At 44.6% G+C, this 23,712-nt stretch overlaps 2 protein-coding genes across 4 annotated transcripts in view; one reads left to right on the top strand and one right to left on the bottom strand.

Annotated features, from left to right (window-relative positions):
* The window catches only part of zgc:152774 (uncharacterized protein LOC553526 homolog), a 33,610-nt gene extending 20,830 nt beyond the window's left edge, over nt 1-12,780 (top strand). The window contains exon 18 of the mRNA XM_031587563.2: nt 12,755-12,780. The gene's annotated coding sequence lies outside the window, so the exon portion shown is untranslated. The remainder of the gene's footprint in view (nt 1-12,754) is intronic.
* On the bottom strand, nt 136-23,290 carry LOC105904204 (TBC1 domain family member 9B). 3 transcript variants are annotated; one of them, XM_031587559.2, is made up of 22 exons: nt 22,954-23,290; nt 21,003-21,113; nt 20,719-20,837; nt 19,986-20,214; nt 18,400-18,658; nt 16,897-17,104; nt 14,515-14,772; nt 14,079-14,243; nt 13,309-13,459; nt 11,516-11,730; nt 10,598-10,715; nt 9,287-9,572; nt 8,726-8,855; nt 8,500-8,598; nt 8,251-8,319; nt 6,510-6,750; nt 5,901-5,966; nt 4,985-5,056; nt 4,305-4,355; nt 3,185-3,241; nt 2,930-3,027; nt 136-2,780 (listed from the first exon to the last, which is right to left on the bottom strand). In XM_031587559.2, exons 1-22 carry the CDS (start codon nt 23,069-23,071, stop codon nt 2,127-2,129), a joined length of 3,774 nt encoding a protein of 1,257 aa, XP_031443419.1. In that variant the 5' UTR covers nt 23,072-23,290; the 3' UTR covers nt 136-2,126. The 3 variants fall into 3 exon arrangements, with proteins under 3 accessions (XP_031443419.1, XP_031443421.1, XP_031443420.1); XM_031587561.2 differs by having other exon boundaries at nt 14,575-14,772; nt 22,954-23,289; XM_031587560.2 differs by lacking the exon at nt 4,305-4,355.
* Between the last annotated feature and the right edge of the window lie 422 nt (nt 23,291-23,712).

Here is a 23,712-nt window from a genome sequence, read left to right as displayed (position 1 = left end):
TAAAAAAAAGACTGTTACATGGACACTGGAAGCAGTACACATTTTAGTTATCATTCTTAACACAGAGGAAAACGTCTTTCCCATGAGAAGCTGCTAAAGAGATGGAAGCCACTGTATTTAGTGTAGGACCATAGGTAAAATTAAGGTACTTTATTGAATAACAATCTTGTTTACAACGATAAAATAATACCTTTGAACGAGGAGAATATGTAATGCTATTTAAAAGAGGGGGGAAAACATTTTAGTGAAAAGTCACATCATATTACATAGACTTTTAACAATAAACACTTTATATAAGAAAATATGATATGCTTCTATTTACAGCTTAAGAAAAACAAATAGCTTTGCATAAAGATAAGCACATATATTTATACAGATATGTGTGTTGAGCAGTGAGGAAAAGTAATCAGTTATAGAAAACAAATTCAAATTAAAAGAAAAATGGTACATGTAATTGAATTACTTTAGATTTGGTGAGATGTTTTGAAACAAAGCGCAAGCAGCCTAAAAACTCTAGAAGCCAGCAGAATTTATAAGCAAATAATACAGACTGGTCTTACACCATCAACCAATCAGATCCTCTTCATCCGTTTGTAATACTGTTTAACCGCACAAAGAACAGTTTACAAATACTGTGCAAGCATTGGGATTTTCACTAGATTCGAGGGAAACAGTTGTAACTACCGGTATTAAAGTAAACTAATTTGTGCATCATATTCATGAGACCCGTGTGATAGTGTTACATCTTTGAAAGACATTAAAACGTTGCCTGGCATTATTATATTTTTACCAAGCTATGGTCCAATTATACCCCGGGAGTAGAGATTTACAGGGCAATCTTTCAAATGAAAATGACTTACTAATACTGACCACCTCAACAAACACCTCTTACATGAGGTTGCTGATGACACGATGACAATGACACGAGTCATTTATCCAATTAGAGGTAGACTTTAAATAATCTTACTGGATATGGTACTGGCCCCGGAACAACTTTAAGTAACGTTTTTCATCAGAAAAAGGGGGGGGGGGGGGGGGCAGTTCTGCGCTGGGGTTTTGAGCGTTGAAAGTCGTTGAAGGGTCGTTCGCTATGCAAAGCCCTCAGCAGGGAAGCTTGAAATGTTATCATCGACAGAAGACGACGACTGGCACAAATGTACACACAGTTATGAAAAGCAGCACGTGCTGGCATCCAGACATTGCTCCTAGTGAACTCAAGTGCTTCCACTGAAACTTTGGGTGGATAAGAAGCCACAGCTGAGCCTCATTCCTAAACGTATTCCTATCCTGGCGCCCACTGCAGGGAATATCGAAGACAAATCTGCCCCCAAAACAACATCTGACAGTCTAACGTCGCAAAGCTTTAGTGTAAGTTCAGTTCGGACACACCAGACTGAAATACTGCTTCACTGTACAGGTCAATCCAGATAATGGCACATAAGTGATACAGTGATGAGGGTCAAGACGAAACTCTGAGACTGAGACAGCCCCACTGTGTTATTTTCCCTACGGATGTGTATAGTGTCTATCAATGAAAAACAGACAAAACATCGGAGAAAAGACAAAACAAAGCAAAAGAACAGTGATACAAGGCCTCATGTTAAGATGAGGTGACAATACCCCTCAACATCAACCTCTGAGATGGGGCTGCACGGCCCATAGGTCGACTTGTAGATGGCAGCTCATGGCTAAAGAACAATGGGCAACTTCACAGCTTTTGGAAGCCATGACCGTATCAGTGTCTAGTTACCGATGGTCGGACAAACCTGGACAGGATGGACACATCTGGGCTGTAGACTAGAATGGGATGGAATAAAATGGAGCTCAGCCATGAGGTTCCAAAGCAAACCAAGGCCATTGCCTGTGTCTGCAAACAAACACTTTTGCCCATCATGTTGCGTAAGCTGACAGACACACACACAGATGCGGAATATCATCCTTAAGTGCATGCGCTTGTCAGACATGCATGTTTGTCTGCTGACCAGGACATACATTCACACGCACTGTACACCTAGTATTACAGATGTGTGTCCATACACACTCTCCCTCACACGCACACAAGTATGGGTGTATGTGTGTGCGAGAGTGTAACTCGCCCTCACTTGTCGGGGGAGGGTGGGGGGTTGTCAAGTGGAGAGTTGGGCCAGCTCGTGGTCGCTCGAGGAGCTGGTCTGCCTCTCCACAGCCCTCTGCATCTTGCAGGCAGCCATCTTGGCTAGGATGTCCCGCTTCCTCTCAAAGTAGTCCACCAGGACCGGCTCCGTCAGCATGGAGGCCAGAACTTGCTCAAAGGTGATGGACCAGTCGGCATCCGGCGCGCTCCCTCGCCTCCTATCCCCTGACCCATTTCCACCACAGCCGACCAGCACGGTGTCGTCGGCGATGTCCTCGCACTGCAGCTCGCCGGCACTCACGACCGAATAGGACGAGACCGACGTGTCGTCCTTCCCTTCCTCGTCCGAGCCTCCGGCTCCTGACGTCGCACCTGGGGGCCCCACTGACTCCAGCTGGGCCTCCGCCAGGGCCTTGCAGATTAGGGACTGTGCCGAGCTGCCTTCCCCATTGGAGTCTTCCTTCTCGGGGCCGTCGACTGAAGGCTGAGGCTGAGGTTGGGGTTCTAGAACTTTCTTGTTGGCCCCATTGTTGGTAAACTTCTTGCCCACCTCACCAATGCGCAGCAGCAGGCTGGCCACAGTGGCAATGGCATGGTACAGCTCCTGCTCCAGAGGGTCCTCGCTGAACATGTTGTAGAGCGTCTTACAGAGCTCAATAAACTGCTCCTACAAAGAGATGAGGGAAACCAGGCCATCAACACCAAGCAGAGCACTGACGCAGAACAGGCAGCAACCTCAACATGCAATGTCTAATTGGACAATAATCAAACTCATAGACTAGTATGGGATGAAAGATCTTCAACGATCATGAATACCTGGTTCATCCTGGGCAGGTCTTTGATGGTCTCTTTTTTGGGTTCCTTCTCTTTGGCCCACATCCTCAGGTAATATTTATAGTCCTTTACTTTCTCCTCTGCAACAGAAAATGGTGGAAACAGAAAATGGTCATGTCCTAAACCCCAAAATACTTTGTCAGTCTGTGAAAGCCCATTTAAATGAACAGTAAGCATTTCAAGAGCACACAGACCTCCATCAAACTGTTAAAAATATTAGTGTGCTGTGCCGTGTACCTTTCTTGTCTTCAGAGTCTCCATTTCCAGAGTCTCCTGCCTCCTTAACCTCTTCACCTGCAAACACACAATTCATCATGAGCAAGGACAGGACCAGCAGCCATCTCCCAACCACACACACATTCGCCAAAGTAAAAAGCACATGCTAATGAAATGGCCTGACTATTGTCTTGGTGTAGAGTGGGTATGTATTTCAACGTGTCAGCAAGGACGAAAAGGGACTCTAAGGAGAGGAGTACTTTCTGAGTTCTAATATCAACGCAATCCTGCGTCAAGTTTAGGCTGAGGCCGGAGGACGTGGTAGGATGTTTATCTACCGCGGTGAATAGAATACAACACGTGGATGGATGCCAGACCGATCTACTGGGTAACAGATGCTCTCCAACACAGATTAACGGGTTAAAAACCCCAATTTGTCCAATGCATTCATTTTTTTTTTTTTTAAAGTGACTGCGAAAAAACAACTGGGACAGATATGCATACACACTATACCAATTTAAACTATGGCAACCACCTTTCACAGTGGTCAAAAACCAGTTTATAGCAGGGGCACACACCGCCAGGGTCATACTATGAGTAGGGTTAGAGGTCACTGTTTAGGACTCACAGAGGAGGAACGCTCCCAGAAGATGGAAAATGGATCATGGGGAAAGAGAAATAAAGTGGAGCTCCCAGTAAGGAGAATAGAGGAGTAATACAATGCTGGGTTGGAGAAATGGAGAGAGGGGAGGTGCAGGATTGAGAGGAGAGACCAGAGGTTAGAACCATAGAACTATTTCTGGGAGTTTCAATATGACTAGTGCAGGCCAAGATAAGGGGGTTAACTTAATTCTTACACACAGCAGACAGTGAAGCGAAACCAACACTGATACTGGAGAGATAAGACACGGATGAAATGTAAAACGTGGACAAGTGAAATAAAATAAAAAAATCAAGCTTAAATTTTCTTTCAACAAAAACATACACCATACCAACACCACTGGATGATGACATGGAATGCTTGCGTGTATAAAGTGGTGACATTAGATGTGGTGGCCTCGTGTAAAACGTCCCAGCGCAGTGAAACTGTGATGCGACTGGTGTGTTTTTCACCTCTACTGGGGGGCACATAGAAACAAACCTTCAGTGACTTCCTGCACCAGGAAATCCAGATGAGACAGGAAGGGAGAATCTGGAGTGGTGAGACAATGAGAAATAGAGAGAGAAAGCGAGAGAGCAAAAGCAAGAGAAAAGGATAGAAAGAAGAAAGGAAGGAAGGGAAGAGAAGAGGAGAAAGAGGGAGCGAAAGAGTGATCACATGAAATCGATAAGAGAGAGAGAGAATATGATGAAAGCAGGCAAAAGGGAAGAGAAAGTGGGAAAAAACGAGACAGAAACAAGAAAGAAGGAGAGTAGATGAGAGGAGACAGATGAAACAAGAACATGAGGAAAATGAGGTTCAACAGAGCTCAACATCCATCCAGTCATGTTACACGTTAGTGGGACTGGCAATGCCCCATGCAAACATGCAGGGGAGAGGATACACAGAAGAAAACACACATGCAGTTTTAAAAGGGACATTCCGTAGGTGCCCTTTAAGATGACCAGAGCAAGGGGACGCAACTCCTTAGAGAGTAGAGTAGACACCTGCAGCGCTTAACTCCATAAGGTTTCTGCTCATGGTTATCTACAGACAGAAGCACACTGCACTTGACCTGACTGTTTGAGATACGGTGTGGAGTAAAGGCAGATTAAATGTTCGAATTGGATGTGAGTGTGTGCGTGTGTGCGTGTGTGCGTGTAAAAGGTAACCGTGTATACCCTCGGGTGTGTCATCGTCTGTAAAGAATTGTGTGGCCTCCAGTGCGGACTCTGCCTCTTCTGGACACAAGGCTGAGAGAGAGAGAGGAGAAAAACCCACAGAATCACTCACATTGCAAATACAACAAAAAAAAAAACTCACAGCTCTAAGCACTTAAATGCATTCGTAACAGTCTCCTCATGACAAGCACTGTGGCTGAAGTGGCTTGGCTCCCTCACGAGGTCACAGAAACATTTGCTGACTCCAAATAACTGCCTTCCTCCACTTGTGCTGACTAACAGGTCAGGAGGTCAGGGCAAGAGAGTAGAGTTCGCCTAGCACTGACATACAACTTGGCATAGGCTCCCTTTGACTTGAATCTCCACCTAAACTAAATAAACTTCATCAAAATATATTCGATTATTTGTAGGTCTAGTCTCTAGTCTACGTCCCATAAACTTCATCAAAATATATTCGATTATTTGTAGGTCTAGTCTCTAGTCTACGTCCCATAAACGAAATAAACTTCATCAAAATATATTCGATTATTTGTAGGTCTAGTCTAGTCTAGTCTACGTCCCATAAACTAAATAAACTTCATCAAAATATATTCGATTATTTGTAGGTCTAGTCTAGTCTAGTCTAGTCTAGTCTCTAGTCTACGTCCCATACTGCCGTTTTCCTCTTCTTCCATCTCTGCGTCTTTTACACGTCTCTCTAACTCCTGTACCAGAAAACAGAAAAAGCCTACCAAAAATTATCCTTGCTGTCATTATCACAACATTAACTCATCACACTAACATTCTCTCTTTAAACTGACATCACTTGTTAGTATCGTTGTAATGGTAAATTGTGTGACAATGACATTTGCCTAAAATCAGTCTGACACACACACGCACACTAAATGCCAATACAAAGAGATGAGTGTTTGCTTACCTGGAGGCAGATGGAGTTTGTACAGGATCTTGAGCTTCTCGGTCATGTCTCCATGATACATTCCGCCTGAGACCATAGAGAAAGAGAGAGAGAGCAAGAGGGAGAGAGAGAGAGAGAGAAAAAAAACACATTGCTTGGCTCATTGTACGATCTCGGACAACCTTTTAGGAGTCTACTGATCTATTGGTTTGTTGCTGCAGTATGATTCCGCATCAACAATTACATCAGATGAGGTCACCATAATCAGCAAGCACACCCACTACTCATCTGACAGCTTTTAAACCACTACAGGCAGCATGAGGTCACACAATAAATGAATTAGCCCTTGTGTACCCTGACGACACTAGCAGTGAGAGAACCACTTTATCATTTGAGTTTAGATATGAACCATCCCCAAAACCCAACCTTATATATTTTAGCTCCAATGTTTTATGGTATAAGTCCATCTCAGTGCTTTGCTTCAACCATCCAGCTATCATTACATTACAGTCATTACAATTTGTGACTCGGGTGACAGACCTAATCATAACCTGAAATCCAATGGTTCCCATAGACCCTACATCAGTGACAGTCCTCCCCCACCCCCCCACACACACCCCCTGTGCTTACTGAGGCCAGTGACAAACTCCTTGAAGTTGATGAGGCCGTCCTTGTTCTGGTCGAGCAGGCGGAAGAGCCGGGAGGACAGCGTGGCCGTGTGCACGCCGCAGCCCCAGGGCCCCAGTACCGAGAAGAGCTCGCCAAACTGGCCCGGGTCGATGCGGTACTGCTCCAGGTAGGGCAGGCTCGGGTCGTGGCGCTCCGTCGCAGTGCTGCTCGCGCCCCAGTAGCAGCTCATGATGTGCTTGGCCTACATGCATACATGATGGGCAGTAAACTTCGATATGAAAAGAGTTATTCTATGATATTCAGCAGGAGTTTATTTATCTTTTTGGAACAAGATACGAGAACATAAATTCATTGGGCCTCATTCTCGAACGCAGTTAAGAAGAATTTAAGAGGAATTTAAGAGGAATTTCTTCTGAATTGGATTTAGGACAACATTTGGCATTCATGAAAGTTTTCTCATCTGGGATTTGCTCTGAACTTCAGAAGACTTTCCGAACTCGAAATAGCAGTCGTAACTCGGCCAGAGTTTTCTCAAATGCGATTCCTTAAAAAACCACAAGATGGCCCCGTGGGCCATCTTGTGGTTTTTTGAGGAATCGCATTTAAGAAAGCTCTCCGTGTTAATGAATTTGTGAGAAATCGTTGGTGATTGCGTTCACATCAACTCTACAGATCCTCGGATTAAAGTATCATTAACAATTACGTTTCACATGTAGGCCTATAGTCATGATTCTACGAGGCACCGTGATGTCATAAAATAAATAAAAGGACTACACCGGAATGCTGCGCTCGTCTAGTGAGCGTCGTTTGGCACTGCCGTCTGTGCAAGTACGGCAATCCAGAATTTTGAAGTAGTTCCACGTTGGTGGAACGAACTGCCTAGCACTACCAGAGCAGGCGCGTCCCTCTCTACCTTTAAGAAGCTTTTGAAGACCCAACTCTTCAGAGAGCACCTCCCTTCCTAACTGGCACTTCGACTAGTGCTTAACTTGCACTTATAGCAGTTACATTCCTGCACTTCATTTTTATTTCCTATTTCGTTTTTCTATTTCTTATGTAAAGTAGTATTTATTGTTACACTAGGTCTCTATTGCTCGTAGCTTGACTGTTCTATCCCTTGTACGTTGCTTTGGACAAAAGTGTCTGCTAAATGACTAAATGTAATGTACACGAACACTGCAAATGTAAGTGAATAAATAAATAAGCACTAAACTCAATCACGTTGATATAGCTATAGTGGAATAGAATGGACACATCTACATCCTGCAACAGTCCATCTCTGCACCGTTCAAGTCATAGACATATATAGTTGAAGTTAGATCTGCGTTTACTCGACGGTGATCGCTTTCCACTTTGACATGACTCGTTTACGAGTTGCTTTCGTGTAGATTCGGTCGATTCCGACTGCACACGTCACTACGGTTGCGTGCCCTTATAAGGAGCTGGCAGGGCGTGTATGTATGCAAATTCAGGAGCACGAGAACGCGCTTTCAATTTAAGAAAACTCTTCCGGGGGAGCACAGCCCAGAAAACTTCTGCTGCGTAGGACCACATTTTCAAGCGTGCATGAATTTGGCGGATGTCTTTTGCTTACGTTGTTTTTCCGAAGCCCGTAAGAAACATTTCAGAAGAAACTTCAGAAAATGTTCGAGAATGAGGGCCATTGTTCTGAGCATGAGAGGACATGCTTGGATAACTGGTACAGCTACAGCTCAAAGGGGCCTCAAACAAGCCAGCTCACCTTGAACAGAACATACAGATCCTCCAGCTCCTCGATGCTGAAGGCCGAGTCAGTCATGATGGCCCTCACCTACACACACACACACACACACACACACACACACACACACACACACACACACACACACACACACACACACACACACACACACACACACACACACACACACACAGAGCAATCAATCCCGGCTCGGCCAAGAGGCAACATCAGTTACAGTATGTACAGAACATCCGTAGCTCACACACTCACCACACTTCTTTTGGCCGTGTCCTCCAGGGACTGGATGACCTTTAACCTCTGCTTGAACCTCATCTGCTCGATAACATCAGCGCGGAGGCTGCCAAACTTCTGCTCAAGGCCAAAGAGAGAGGACAGGATGGTGTGAAAGAGAGGGGGAGAGACTGTGATGATGAACACAAGGACCTTTTAAATTAATAATGTCAGGGTGAGAGCAACCAGAACCGATCTCTCTCACCTCATAGGACGACTTGACGAGCTCAAAGACATCAATCTCAGGGGGCGGCTCATCCCCACTGGTCAGCAGGGCATGGAGGTGGGGAATGGGCGGAGACACCGTCTGCTTGTTCACAACATTATCTAGATACCTGACAGGAAGATAGGGAGAGGTTCATTGCCCAGTTCTGTTCCCAATGATTGGGCCTCTCTTTTTTTCCTTCTTGAGTCCCAGTGGAGCACATCAAAATCAACATTCACGTACTGTGACAAAAAATGGTTGGCCTTTCTTACGTTTGGTAGGAAAACATTATCTTTTCCATTTGTTGGCTCCTCACATCTATAACTTTACATGTCAAGTTTCAGATATCACGTGAGTACTGCCAGTGGACAATAACCACTAGGCACAAGTCTTATTCAAGCAAACACTTTCAAATACCAGGCTCTCTGTTTCTGTCTCTGTCTCTCTCTAAATACCAGGCTCTCTGTCTCTGTCTGTGTCTCTGTCTGTGTGTCTCTCTCTATCCAAATAACAGGCTCTCTGTCTCTTTCCAAGTGTGTGTCTGTGTGTCTGTTCTCTGACCTGCCCAGGATGGTCATGGCCTCCCCCTCGTCGTTGCTGGCCATGAGCTGCTCCATGTTGGCATGCAGCACGGCCAGGGAGACCTGGAAGATGAGCTTGATGCCCTCGTAGAAGAAGCAGTCGACCAGCAGCACGGCGCTGTGGAAGGGCATGACGCTGAGGAAGAGCGTGAGGAACCAGGACAGCGAGATGGTGGAGATCACGCCCAGGTCCTGCATGTGCTCGTACAGCAGCGGCAGGCACTCACGCGTCAGCTCCTCAAACACACCCTGGTCCACCAGAGCCCCTGAGGGACACACACACACACACACACACACACACACACACACACACACACACACACACACACACACACACACACACACACACACACACACACACACACACACACACACACACACACACACACACACACACACACACACACACACACACACACAAATATATTTGAATGCACCTGCGCACACAGGCACACATACACACACACACAACACATATTCGATGTCACAGTGGGCGTTAGCGGGGTAAGTCGTCACACTGGTGATTTCTTCAAAAACCGAGGGCACAATCTCAAAACTGAAATAGCTACGATGTGTGATACAGCCCCAGATGAACATCTTTACCTTTAGTCAAGGTCACACTTCCCACTTTTCTCCCTTCCAAAGTAAAACTATGGAATACCGCATTTCATATGATAAAACTCTGACTATGGGTATTTACAGTTTTTTACTTCTTTTCTATGATCCTTTTTTTTAACTACAGTCTTAGGTTGAACTAGCCTTGAGATTGATTGATCTCCAATTAGTTAATTAGTGAGTTTGGGGGAAGTTGCCTGGCAGGTTTTCTCCCCTGAATTAGAGACGCAACTGGCAGGGTTCATCACTAAGTCAGCAGACATTCACTTTGGTTTATTGGAAAGTGGTGCAGCATTTGATCCCTCTTATATGGGCAGAGAAACAAAAGGCCAGTGCAGAAAGGGGAAAAAGTGTGCAAGTCGAGTTTGGGAAAGAAAACGAGGGCAACAAAGCATCACATTAAACATCACATCACATTGAACATACAACTGGCGAGAGACGAGAACAAGTGTTTCTGCCTTGTCTGTGTGGAACTGTTTTCAAACTGATAGCCAAAGGAGACTTGGGTTCAATGTGTGAGATGCAGCAAATGGCCCACACACACACACACACACACACACACACACACACACACACACACACACACACACACACACACACACACACACACACACACACACACACACACACACACACACACACACACACACACACACACACACACACACACACTCACCTACAACCCTGGTGTTATAGTAATCAGGTAACATTCTCTCACACAGGGCCACCAGCAGCCAAAATGCCTCCTCCTCTGTGCAGTATAACAACAACACAGACGTCACTATGTTCATTGCCTAGAGAGAGAGAGAGAGAGAGTTTGGGTATAAAGAGTGAAAAAGTGATTTAACATCAACATAATGCATCAATATGTCAGAAACATATCTGACAGTGTTTCATCTTGGTAAAAGATCTAAAGACACTAGATAGGTGCACTACTTTGTACACAGGACAACCAAATGAAATGAAAACACATCCATATTTCATGAGCGCTAAGATGGAAGTTACTCTCAGGGGTCTCATTTTAAAACTCCTTTCAGCAGTCTGCTGATTTGGGTAGCGTGGAAAATACCCTTGACCTACTACTTCTTAAAAGAAGATAGAAATAGACTGGTTGTGGTCAGCCTACACTGGGTACATATGAATGTATGTGTGGGCATGTGTGTGTGTGTGTGTGTGTACACATTGGCATTTACTTCCTCAGTATCCCTCAGTAGGTGAGTCACATACATGTCTAATGTCTAAATCTTATGAAGTAGCTGTGTTGGAAATGTGGGAGTGTTTCTACACACAGCAAGCAGCAGTTCATGTTCTTTTTTGAGTGAGTGTGTGAGTGAAAGAGAGACGTAGAGAAAAGAGAGAGAGTGTGAGTGCGAGAGTGTGAGAGTGTGTGTGTCTGTGAACCTAGTGGTAATGCGATTATAAGGTTTTAATCAGTAGTTTCCCTGTATATTCATACATCAAATATGAGGCCTGTGGTCAGTAATTTAGGCTGAGTAGAGTATGTCTTGAGTGTGTGTGCACACTTAGTAGTAGCCCATGCTTGTAGTCATATATGCATGTGTGCGTGCGTGCTTAGGTTCGTGTCGGCACACACCTGGCAGTAGCCGATATTAGGGTTGCGGTAGGCGTACGCCGTGAGTACGCGCCGGAGCGCGGCAATGCCCATCTCGTTCTGGAAGGCATGGTGCTCGGGCATGGAGCGGTGCAGGTCCCTCTCGATCTCCTCCGTGGCCAGATTGCAGCGGCCCATGGCCTGCTCCACCAGCTCGGCGTAATAACCCGGGTGAGTGGCCATCTCATTCTGAGCTCCTGAGCAGGGGAAGATGGACGGGGTGGGCCAAAGAAAGAGAGAGAGAGAGAGAGAGAGAGAGAGAGAGAGAGAGAGAGAGAGAGAGAGAGAGAGAGAGAGAGAGAGAGAGAGAAAGAGAGAAAAGGGGTGTGAGGAAAACAGAAAGGGGAGAGGCAAAGAAAGAGACAGAAAGTAAGAAAAAAAAGAATGAAAGTCACAATGACAATGCTTTTGTTACATCGTTGCCAACATACAATATGCTCTATCTTCTAATACAGGCTGATCCTTATCAAGTCGTTTTATTAACTGAAATGTGTACTGGGGAACTCCCTATCAGCATACTAATCTCTTTAGGCAGAATCAAAGTGATGATGCTTCCATTTCCATGTACCTAACTCAACTCTATGTCAACTGCTTCATATTCATTTTTCCTGAGGTCAGTGAACTCAAGGGAGGAATATTTTTATTGTATTAACTGAAAAGAAAGCACAAGCCCTGAAGCATTGCCATTGGCCAGACAGACACTGCCAGGTTAAATTCCTCTGGTTTTGGCCTGTACTATTGGGTAGAGTTGTTAAGCTGCTGTGCAAAGGGCCAGTATCAGGAGATCATATGACATATAGTGAGCCACAACAAGGTCACAGGCTCATGTTGGAACAACTGTCGCAGCTGCCATGGCAACTATCCAAACAAGGGCAAGATCCCTTTTGTATCTCCTAAGAATCACATGATGAGAAAAACTGGAAAAGTGTGGATACACACTCACATAGTCACACACACACACACACACACACACACACACACACACACAGAGAGTGTTAACTATAACACATATCCCAACGGCTGATCTTAACGAAAATGCCCTATTTGGTTCTCAAAAACAAACAAACATTTACACCAGTCTGCACAACATGTTCTCTTGAGCACACGCACACAGTTCAATTTCCTACCACTCACCATATCCTTCCGGCAAGCATGCCCACACATACCTACATCACACCCACAACTCCTTCTCAGACAGACACACACTAACTCTCTCTCGTGCACACACACACACACACACACAAAAAAAAGTCCTACTCCTAACCCTCACCCATATCTTCCCACAAGCACACCCACAAACAAGACATATACCTCACCCAAAACTCCCTCTCAGACAGAAAGACACACAGACACACACAAAGCAGATAACAGTATTTTGAAGTATTTTAACAACCCATCAAAAAAGAACCTGACAAACTGCCTACCTTACAGACATGTACACACAGTTGCTACAGCACCCCCCACGCTCCCCCTCCCACCCAGGTTTGCACGGCCGGGCTCTTACCAGAGAAGAGCAGCCACAGCTCTCCCCTCAGGCTCTCTGGGACGCGCGCGCGCGCACACACACACACACACACACACACACACACACACACACACACACACACACACACACACACACACACACCTCCTCCCAGGTTGTCACGGCCGGGCTCTTACCAGAGAAGAGCAGCCACAGCTCTCCCCTCAGGCTCTCTGGGACGCGCACACACACACACACACACACACACACACACACACACACCTCCCCCAGGTTTGCACGGCCGGGCTCTTACCAGAGAAGAGCAGCCACAGCTCTCCCCTCAGGCTCTCTGGGATGCCGTTCAGCACCAGCTCCCGGGTCTTGGAGGTGCGGTACATGCACACTCCACGCCCAAACTCAAAGAAGTGGATGTTCCAGGACTCCTCCTTCATCTTCTCTTTGGCCTAGGGGGACATGGAGAGAAAGGAGATTTTTTTTTGTCAGACGACACGGAATGACTGCATGCATATGTGTTAGAGGGAGATCAAGATAGGGTAAGGCAAGAACAAAGAAATTAAGAGGAGGAAGGACATGATAAAGACACACTGAGAGAAAGAAAGAAAAAAATTGAAGTGTCTTAATTTAATGTCAGTGTTCATCTTGGAGTTTCAAGGTCAATAGGTGTTAAAGAATTCATCAAGGTCTGGCCAAATATTTTTCCGTTGCCAGCAGCAATAGCATTCTGACTTGAATATGTGCAGTTACTACTAAACCCTGAATATATACAGATCAATGTGCTTCATTGCCATGTACACCTTCATCATCATCTAGTGCAGGCATTTCATTCTGGGGTTTTTGTTTGGAGTGTCACATCAGAAAATAATGCATTCTACTGATTGCAGAACTGTTGCATGAACTTTCCTCAAACTGACAATGCAAAAAGAAAGACAGCCACACCATGAACTAACTAACTAACAAACTAACAAACTAACTAACTAACTAACTAACTATCTATCTATCTATCTATCTTTCACCATGCAGGACCCAGAGTAGTTCCAGTAGATGGAACAGTTAGGAACTCACAGCCTTGGGGCCCATCTCCTCCTCTGGCGCGTCCTTCTGGTAGATGTGGAGGAGGCCATGCTTGGCGGTGGGCAGGTCAGAGCTGTAGTAGCGATGCAGGGGCTCCCCCGACCCCAGAGAGGGAGGGCTGGACGGAAAGGTTGGGGTGGTGGGGCTCGGAGTCTCCTGCAAGAGGAGCGTTCAGAAGGAGAGCACTCAGTTTGCATCAGAAGCTTAACAGCTCGATTGTAAACACACGTACATATGTGAAAAGGTACAGCCAAGCAAGCAACGAAGCATTACGGTTGGAGGGTCAAACTAGGTACACAGATAAATAAAAACAACAACAGCAACAACAACCACCACAACAACCACTACCAGGACTTGTGGGGTCTTCAGGGGGAGGAATGGGACACACGACAACAAGAGCCACAGGCAGTGGCAGTCATGACAGTACCTGCTGACTGAGACCTAAATCGGCCAATTGTCTGCTCCAGCGACTGAATGACTGACTCACTGATTGGCCGCTCAGCGGGAGCTGATCGCCTTCGCTCCACAGTCGCTCGGGGGTGCGCTGCAGAAAGTCGGAGATGCGCTGCACAAGGAAGTCCCGGTCTTTCAGATTGGCAAACAGGAAGTTCGTCTTGTTCTTGGTGCTGATGGACAGCGGGCTGGGGAGGACGCTGCTGCTGTCCGCCTTCTCAACAATTGACACCTGGAACAGTAAAGGAGACACCGCATGGGCATTACAGTTTGTGTTTACACAGGGATTACACTGCTAATGTTATTAGACCCAAGTGTGTTACTTAGATAAAATAAGCGTATTAAGACTCACACCATAAATAAACAGACACAAAACAAGGGGAAGCGCTATATAATCCACATAGAATGCAACACAATAACCAGAAGTATATTTAACAATCAAGCTTTATTGCAAGTCCTTGGAATGTGTGTGTGTGTGTGTGTGTGTGTGTGTGTGTGTGTGTGTGTGTGTGTGTGTGTGTGTGTATATATATATATATATATATATATATATATATGTGAGTGTGTGTGTGTGTGTGTGTGTGTGTGTGTGTGTGTATGTATGTGTATATACAGTGCCCTCCACAATTATTGGCACCCCTAGTGAATATGAGCAAAACAGGCTATAAAAAAATATGTCTTTGCTGTTTATCCTCTTGGTCTTTCACTCAAAATATTCACAAAAATCTTACCTTTTCATTGAAGCAAAATTATTGAAAGAAAAAAAAACTGTTGACATTAAATAAATATTTTTCCCCAAAACATGTGTGCCACAATTATTGGCACCCCTAGAAAAATCTTATAATTAAAATCTAACTGAAGTATATTTCCAGTCATGTTTTACATTTTTAAGTTCACCTGTTTGATAAGGAACTCTTAAGAGGTCAACCATGACTTCCTGTTCCACTGGCGAACAAATATGAGGTGACACAGGCCAAATTCCATTAGTCATTCATCACTATGGGAAAGACCCAAGAACACAGTGGACAATGTGCGACGGAAAGTTGTGGAGCTGCACAAATCAAGAAATGGACACAAGTAAATCTCTAAAGAGTTGAAAATACCCATTTCCACTATCATGGAAATAATTAAGTAGTTTAAAGCGACAGGAGATGTTAAGAATCAGCCTGGAAGAGGACCTATCTGTAAATTGACCCCACGCACCGTGAGGAGGATGGTTCGACTGGCAAAAGAATCTCCAAGGATCACAGCTGGAGAATTGCAGAGGTAAATTGAGTCTTGGGTTCAGAAAGTCTCCAGAACTACCATCAGACGCCACCTCCATCACCACAAATTGTTTTGGAGGGTTGCCAGAAAAAAGCCTCTGCTGTCAATCAACAACAAACTAAAGCGCCTACAGTTTGCCAAATGTAAGTCAGACTTTCAATGGGACCGAGTTATATGGTCAGATGAGACCAAAATAAAGCTTTTTGGCAACAAACATCAAAGGTGGGTTTGGCGTAGACAGAAAGATAGCCATACAGAAGAGACCCCCATACCCAATGTGAAGTATGGTGGCGGATCTTTGATGTTGTGGGGCTGTTTTTCTTCCAAAGGCCCTCGACATCTTGTTAGGAGACATGGTATCATGGACTCCATCAAATACCAGCAGATATTAAATGAAAACCTAACAGCCCCCTCTAGGAAGCTTAAAATGGGCCGTGGTTGGACCTTCCAGCAGGACAATGATCCGAAGCACACCTCAAAATCAACACAAAAATTGTTCACCGACCACGGAATAAAGGTTTTGCCATGGCCATCACAGTCCCCCGACCTAAACCCCATAGAAAATCTGTCGGAAGAGCTGAAGCCGAGTATACAAGCGTTGACCTAAGAATCTGAAGGATCTGGAGAGATACTGTATGTAGGAATGGTCTCAGATCCTGTGCCATGTGTTCACCAACCTCATCACACATTATAGGAGAAGACTCAGAGCTATTATCTTGGCAAAGGGAGGCTGCACAAAACATTAAATTAAGGGGTGCCAATAATTGTGGCACACATGTTTTGGGGAAAAATATTTATTTAATGTCAACAGTTTTTTTTTCTTTCAATAGTTTTACTTCAATGAAAAGGTAAGATTTGTGTGAATATTTTGAGTGAAAGACCAAGAGGATAAACAGCAGACAGATTTTTTTATAGCCTGTTTTGCTCATATTCACTAGGGGTGCCAATAATTGTGGAGGGCACTGTATATATATATATATATATATATATATATATATATATATATATATATATATGAGTGTGTGAGTGTGCGTGTGTGTGTGTATATGAGTGTATGTGTGTGTGTGTGCGTACAGTGGGCTACCCTCACCTCCCTCAGAGGGATAATGAGCTGGCACATGTCCTCCTCTCGGCTAGCGAAGCAGATGTAGTTGTTGGACACAAACATCTGGCCCACCACATGCATCTTGGCAAAGGGCGTCCAGAGCGTGCAGTCCGTGTGCCCGTCCAGACGCTCGTCCTGGGTCAGACGGAACAGGGCCCGGTAGCGCTCATTCTTTGCCCTGGCATCCAGGTCCCTAGAGCAGGTCATCAAATCACCAACATTACAACAAGTACCAGCATGCTGTGTTTCTGTATCTGAATGCAGGTGCAACAGCTTCTAATTCTAGACTACAAAAAGGCCAAAAACAGAATGGTTCATCAAGTCTGATGAAAAGGACCAAAACATAGTGGGGAAAAGAAAAACTTAAAAAGTGCAGTCTGAGGTTTTAATGCCATTCACTTCGAATTCAGCGAATTACACCCAACAGTCCTCTAGCTGTCCGTTCAGTGGTTGCGCTAAAAAAAAATGCGTTCGTACACAGTCCTGGCTTTGTAAACGGGGAACAAATATAGTGGTTTGGACCAAACGATGAACAATCCTAGCAGAGGGGTAGGGACCTAACCTTTAAGAAAACCCCTTAATCAAGACATGGTTGAGCTGGCCTCATCAAAGTAACTGACATGAGTGTGTCTCACTACACTGTTTGTGCTTTTGGATGAACACAGGCACCACCTGGTTTCAGCACCACAGCCTAGAAGATCTATCCTCAGGTGAGAATCTATCTGCATCATTACACAAGACTTCAAAAGCTCATTGTGTTGGGTCTGGGAGGTTAGGAGTTGAACTGAATATGGAAGTGGCTGGATGTGTCAGCTGGCTGGCTCTACGGTCTTCTGCTCCTCCATGCAGAAGTGAGTGGTCTGAGGAACAAACTGGGCCAAGTTCTCATGCGGTTTCCCAACCAAACTAACAAGGAAGTGGAATCATGTGACACACAAACACTCACTGTGACACAACAAAGGTGATGTATTCATGAACAACTATATACCGAAGTATCAAAGTATATGTGGGGGTTTGGACGTGTGTGTGTGTGTGTGTTTCTGAGCAAATTTGTTTCTGTGTTTCTGTGTGAATTTATAGTCCGGGTGAGGCATGTGTCAAAAATGACTAAACCAAGAGGGTTTCACAATCTGTCACTGATGACAAACTGGCTTAGAGCATAAAGTGTAATTTCTATGGGAACTCAGAAACCTAACTAACTAATTTTAGCTAACTAGTTCAGGTCATATTGACCACAGAAGACAGGAATACAAATCCTGGGACACATTTTTTTTTTCTTTAAACCTCATGATCCTATAATTAACATAGAAAATGTTATCTCCCAAGCTGTTAACTGTTATGAAAGTCAATGTTTTATCAGATATGGACTTTACAGCTGACCCTGCTAGCTACCTAGGATGCTAAAAAAATGAACTTGCGAGATGGCTATATCCATGCCAAGAAAGCAAAACTGCAGAGCCCCCCCCCCCTTCAGACACCCATGACTACCTCTTGAGTGCAGAGACATTCTTGAGCGTCTTGCAGGGCTTGGGCAGCGTGCGGTCGGCGGAGAAGGCCTCGTTGTCCAACAGCTGGCGCATGGCGATGTTGGCCAGCTGCTCCATGAGCTTGAAGGTGTCGTTGATGTTCAGGAACATAGAGAAGAAGTGCTGCGTGCCGCGCGTGCTCACGCGCACACTCTCCGGGAACAACAGCGTGGCGTTCTTCTCCAGCTGAGTCACGTCCGTCCACTGCACCACCAGAGTCACTGCAAGGGGGGGGGGGGGGGGGGCAGCCAGGCAGGGAAGAGGGAGTTAGTGAGTAGATACAAGAGCAGCCTTCCACAAGACTTAACTGCCTCATTGTAAAACTGCAAGAGTGTGAGGAGTCTATGAGGAGGAGAAGGAGAAGAGGAGAGGACAGTTCACAGAAAGTGTTTGTGTGTTTGTGCAGCTGGCAGGGAAGAAGGAGGGAGAGAGAGTTAGTGAGTAGATACAAGAGCAGCCTTCCACAGGACTTAACTGCCTCATTGTAAAACTGCAAGAGTGTGAGTAGGAGTCTATGAAGAGGAGAAGGAGAAGAGGAGAGGACAGTTCACAGAGTGTTTGTGTGTGTGTGCATGTGTGTGTGTGAGTGAATCAGTGAGCAGGCCTGTGTGTGTGTGTGTGTGTGTGTGTGTGTGTGTGTGTGTGTGTGTGTGTGTGTGTGTGTGTGTGTGTGTTTGAGTGTGTGTGTGTGTGTGTGTTAGTGACAACACTCAGAGTTATGGTGCTAGCAGGACAAAGATACAAATCTACAGGATGTAGGTGAAGATGTTGAGATAGTAAGATAAAATATGAGTGAGAGAGGGGCTGTGGGTGGGGGAGGGGCTGTGATAGCCATTCAAGCTAGAGAGCCAGAGAGAATATGTGCAGGCCAAGGAGGAAACACTCAAGCCACACAGCACCAAACAAAGCCTGTCTGACTGAGTCCATTAGGTTAAATTAGATTTCACTGAGGAATTCTGAGGAGAAGGAACGAGTATTGCATTTAGGCGAGGTGTTCATCTCCTTCTTACTCACCCTCCCTTTCCCGTATTCTCATTTTCTCAATCACTGTCATTAAAAGACTCATTCATATTAATTCTATGACTCACTATCACGACAGCACCCAAACTCTCATTGCAAATTCTTCGGGAAAAAACTACATTTCCCATCCAAACACTGCATCGCATTCTGCATCATGGTTGTGAAACAGGCTATTGCCGGAGGACTGAACTGGTCATAAATACCTAAACTGTCTGTATTATGCAGCCTAATTCCTCTCTCTGCTAATCTCTCTCATTCTCCCTCCCTCACCCTTCACCTGGATTTCAGTTAGAGGCTTTGTCTTCATTGCAGCTAGATTAATTTTGTTTTGTAGGAAGCAATGAATAGAATTCACATAGAATTCAGCTTATTTCACTTCTCCCCAAGATTTCACTCTGTCTCTCTCTCCTTCTCTCTCTTTGTCACTCTCTCTCTCTGACTCTCCATCATTGTCTCTCTATATCTCTCTCTCTATATCTCTCTCTCTCTATATATATCTCTCTCTCTCTATATATATCTTTCTCTCACCCTCTTTTCCTAGAAGGAAGGAGTAGAAGCAGATGTGGTTGACAGTGAGGTAGAGCCAGCCCTGCCGCGGCACACGACCCTTCCAGTAGCTGCAGGAGTAGTAGTTGACCAGCTTCTCCTCCTCGGGCATACCAAACAGCTTCCTCATCTTCAGCTCTGCCTCACGGAACTTCCCAGAGTCCTCGTCGTCCTGTGCCAGCAGGCTCTTGTTCTCCTCTGCCATGATACCCTGGAGAAGGGGGAGAAGAAAGAAGAGAGAGAGAAGAGAAGAGAAGAGAAGAGAAGAGAAGAGAAGAAATAAAACAACAGAGGAAACATGATCAGAGGAGCTGAAAACTAGATGTGAACTGCTTGTGAACAGATAAGACTAGGTCAGTCTATGACATAAATCTCAGCTCTTTGCCTTCTGCCATCATCATGCTTTAAATAAGGTCTACTTCCTCTGGAGCTAGCAACAAAAAATGTTCTTTCCTTTTTGTTTTGCAAAGTCATATCCCGAGCTCTCTCATTCCTCTTTCCTCCTTTGTCCCTGGCACTAGAGTGATTACTAGTTTTTGAGAAACATCCCAAGTTAGCGTTATATGCCAATGCCAGTTGCACTTTTTAGAATGGACTCACATGACTTGTTAACATGCGGCTCAAGTGTGTAAAGCCATGACAAATCACAACCATCTTTGGATGAAAATACATGTATGGACAACTAATTGTGTCATTGGCTGTTGTCTAGGCTCACCTGTATCTTCCCTTTGACAAAGGTGGTGATGTCATCTTCATTGTCAAAGATTGACAGCGTCTGTAGCAGGTTGGCCTCCAGCCACTCCCAGTGTTCTGTGATCTCTTTCCTGGAAGTGCCTGCAATACACAGCCAGATACCTCACTGAGTGACTCACTACATCAAATGTTTAGAGGGGGTCACAGCCCATTACTACTATACCATATTTAAACACCAAAGACAACAACAAGCAGCAATGTGTGTGTGTGTGTGTGTGTGTGTGTGTGTGTGTTTTGGTGACTCACCACAGGCAATGCTCCAGAAGATTTGAGAGTCCCCTGTCTGATGCAAGATCCTGTAGGGAGCCACACGAGCACTGGAGTCCAATACAACATCCAGCGTACCCACTAGCAACCCTGATATAGAGATAGAGAGATAGAGAGAGAGAGAGAAAGAGCGAGAGAAAGTGGAGGGAAGAAAAAACAGACTTACTACAAAAATTCTGAACAAAAGTTGTATTTCTCTCTTCGTAAATCAACAATTCATGTATAAATCTATAAATCATGAATCACTTACATTCAAAACTTCATCAGATATGATGAATTATTTAGTATCAAGATTATGTGAGGAAAATCTAAGCACGCTAGATAACTGCTTGAGGCCTTATCATTTGAATGGTAAAAACAGTGTTATTCCAGATCAATAACATTTGAAACAAACATTAAAGTCAATATATTCTGTCACGATGATGACACTAAACACTAGGCTACTTCCCCTACATTAACTCTTAGCTCAGATGTGCCTGAGTGGAACACTGGAGACAATTAGGTTACGTTAACGTTATGCCATTAGGCTAGACCACATTAGACCCTCCACAGCCTCACACAAGTTACACACAGTTTTGCTTCTACCCTAAACCTGACAGTCAATTAAAATGGGCTACGCTTTAAATTAGGTCTACTTCCTCTGGAACTAGCCGCAAAAATGTTCTGTCCCTGGCATTCTGGGTGACACTGTTGGAGCGATTACTAGTTTTTGAGAAACATCCCAAGTTAGCGTTTTATTCCAATGCCAGTTGCACCTTTTAGAGATGACTCACATGACTTGTTAATGTGTAGCTCGAGCGTGTTAAGCCAGGTAAGCTATGCTTAAAGGGGAAAAAACACAGCAAGACAAAAGCAACAGTCTTTCAATGCTCAACCTCAACGTTGCTCAAATAACTATTGATGATGAACAGCAATCATCAACACATAGGCTCAACTGGCACTTGAGTAGCCTATGCCTCAGGGTGTCTGGTGTTGGGCAAATTTTAGCTTACTTGAAAGAGATGCCTGTTGCTATAATTCAATTCATTACATGTTTAAGACTTTAAAATGGTCACCACTTGAACGTTTGAGGTCACATAAGTCATTGGGTCACATGGACTGGGACTGATATCATACCTCTTGGAATTTACAACCACCTTTCCCTTTAAATATATCAAATAACGTAACAAAGAAAAGTTTGTGAGTTTGTTTTCTCAGAAATAAAATGAGTCAAAACACATTGAACTTGTGTCTAGGCTTTAATTTAGTCTAGAATATGCACTTTCCCGACGTGTGATTCAGGCTTTCCATGATTTACTTTTCGCTTCTAACCCCTCCGACCTACTCATGTCGAAAAACAATGCTATGGGTAAGTCTCATCCGCCACCTTTCACCATAAGGCTATTTCTATTTACAGTTGCTAGCTCGGACAAACGGGTGTCTGAATAACTAAGCGAGCTAAGCTAACTGGCAAGCATATTTGCATAGATGTTCTGGAGGAAAACGGCAAGACGTCTATCTAAATCCCTAATTTTAGTCACACAGCTATCGATAGCTAAATATCATCTCTATTGTTCAGGTCTCATGACACATAATTATCGAATTCCCAGTATAACGGACTGATGACACTGCAAGAGATTAATTTAAATGATTGGACCTACGAGAGCGTTTCAAATTCGGATACACAACAATGAGCGTTGCGGACGGCAAGGATGCTCAACAAGAATGACAATGTAAACAGTCAGGTACGTTAGCCAGTCAGCTGTTAGCAAGGATACTTTATATTAGCCTGCCCGACCACGTCAACACAGGCTAACGTTAACACCCAAACAGTTAGCTACGTTACCAATCCAAGCCATCAGACTAGAGGACCACCGATCACCTTGAAATGATACGTCTTTGGATGGCAGCATTTGTGTCATGCGCCATTATGGTCAAATGCATAACATACCAGTGAAGCCTCCTCCTTTGCCATGTCCCTTTCTTCGCTGAAGAATGAAGAAGGGGTTCGCCCTTTCGCTAACCCACAGAGCGTTGGCAAGCAACACCTCTTCGGGAGTTATCCACATACTGGTGATCAGCTCAGTCTGGCTTCGCACCAAAAAGTTGTTTATCGCTTTTCTTGCAAAAGGTTTACTTGTGAAGCTCGGTTTGACAGACTTGATGTCTGTCGCGCAGAGTTGGAGCCCATGGGCCGTCAGCTTGATCTTGCTGTTGTGTTACTGCATCTACCCTTCCTACCAGCGTGCAGATCCGCCTCCACGCACTGTACGTCCTGACGTAGGCTGATGTTTTTATTACATTTGGAGTCACGGTAGATTGAATATACACCACACAGCGCATCATAGGCTGGCATGGTCTGACCGGGCTAGATATGTCGTATTTAGCAATAAATTAAGTATGGCATGCCTTAACAATATTACCTAAACATTACTGTAAAATGTATTTTCTTGAAGAATGTAAGAAATTGGTCGACACATACACATGATCCACACCTGAGATTACTGAAATAATTGCAAACATCAATGGACGTTTACTAATGACAATAATCATTAGGTCAGTTACAATGAATGTAAAATTTATTTTTGCCGTCACTGGTTAGCCACGTCGTTCTGTTTTACCAAGACAACAACTGAGTCTAACTGGGGTATGTAAAAAACTGAAATAGTAGGCCTAGTTCTGTGAGAATGCTGTACAATTACATGCTTTC

The sequence above is a fragment of the Clupea harengus genome, chromosome 20, assembly GCF_900700415.2.
Source record: "Clupea harengus chromosome 20, Ch_v2.0.2, whole genome shotgun sequence".
NCBI lineage: Eukaryota > Metazoa > Chordata > Actinopteri > Clupeiformes > Clupeidae > Clupea > Clupea harengus.
This window is presented reverse-complemented; position numbering and strand designations above follow the sequence as displayed.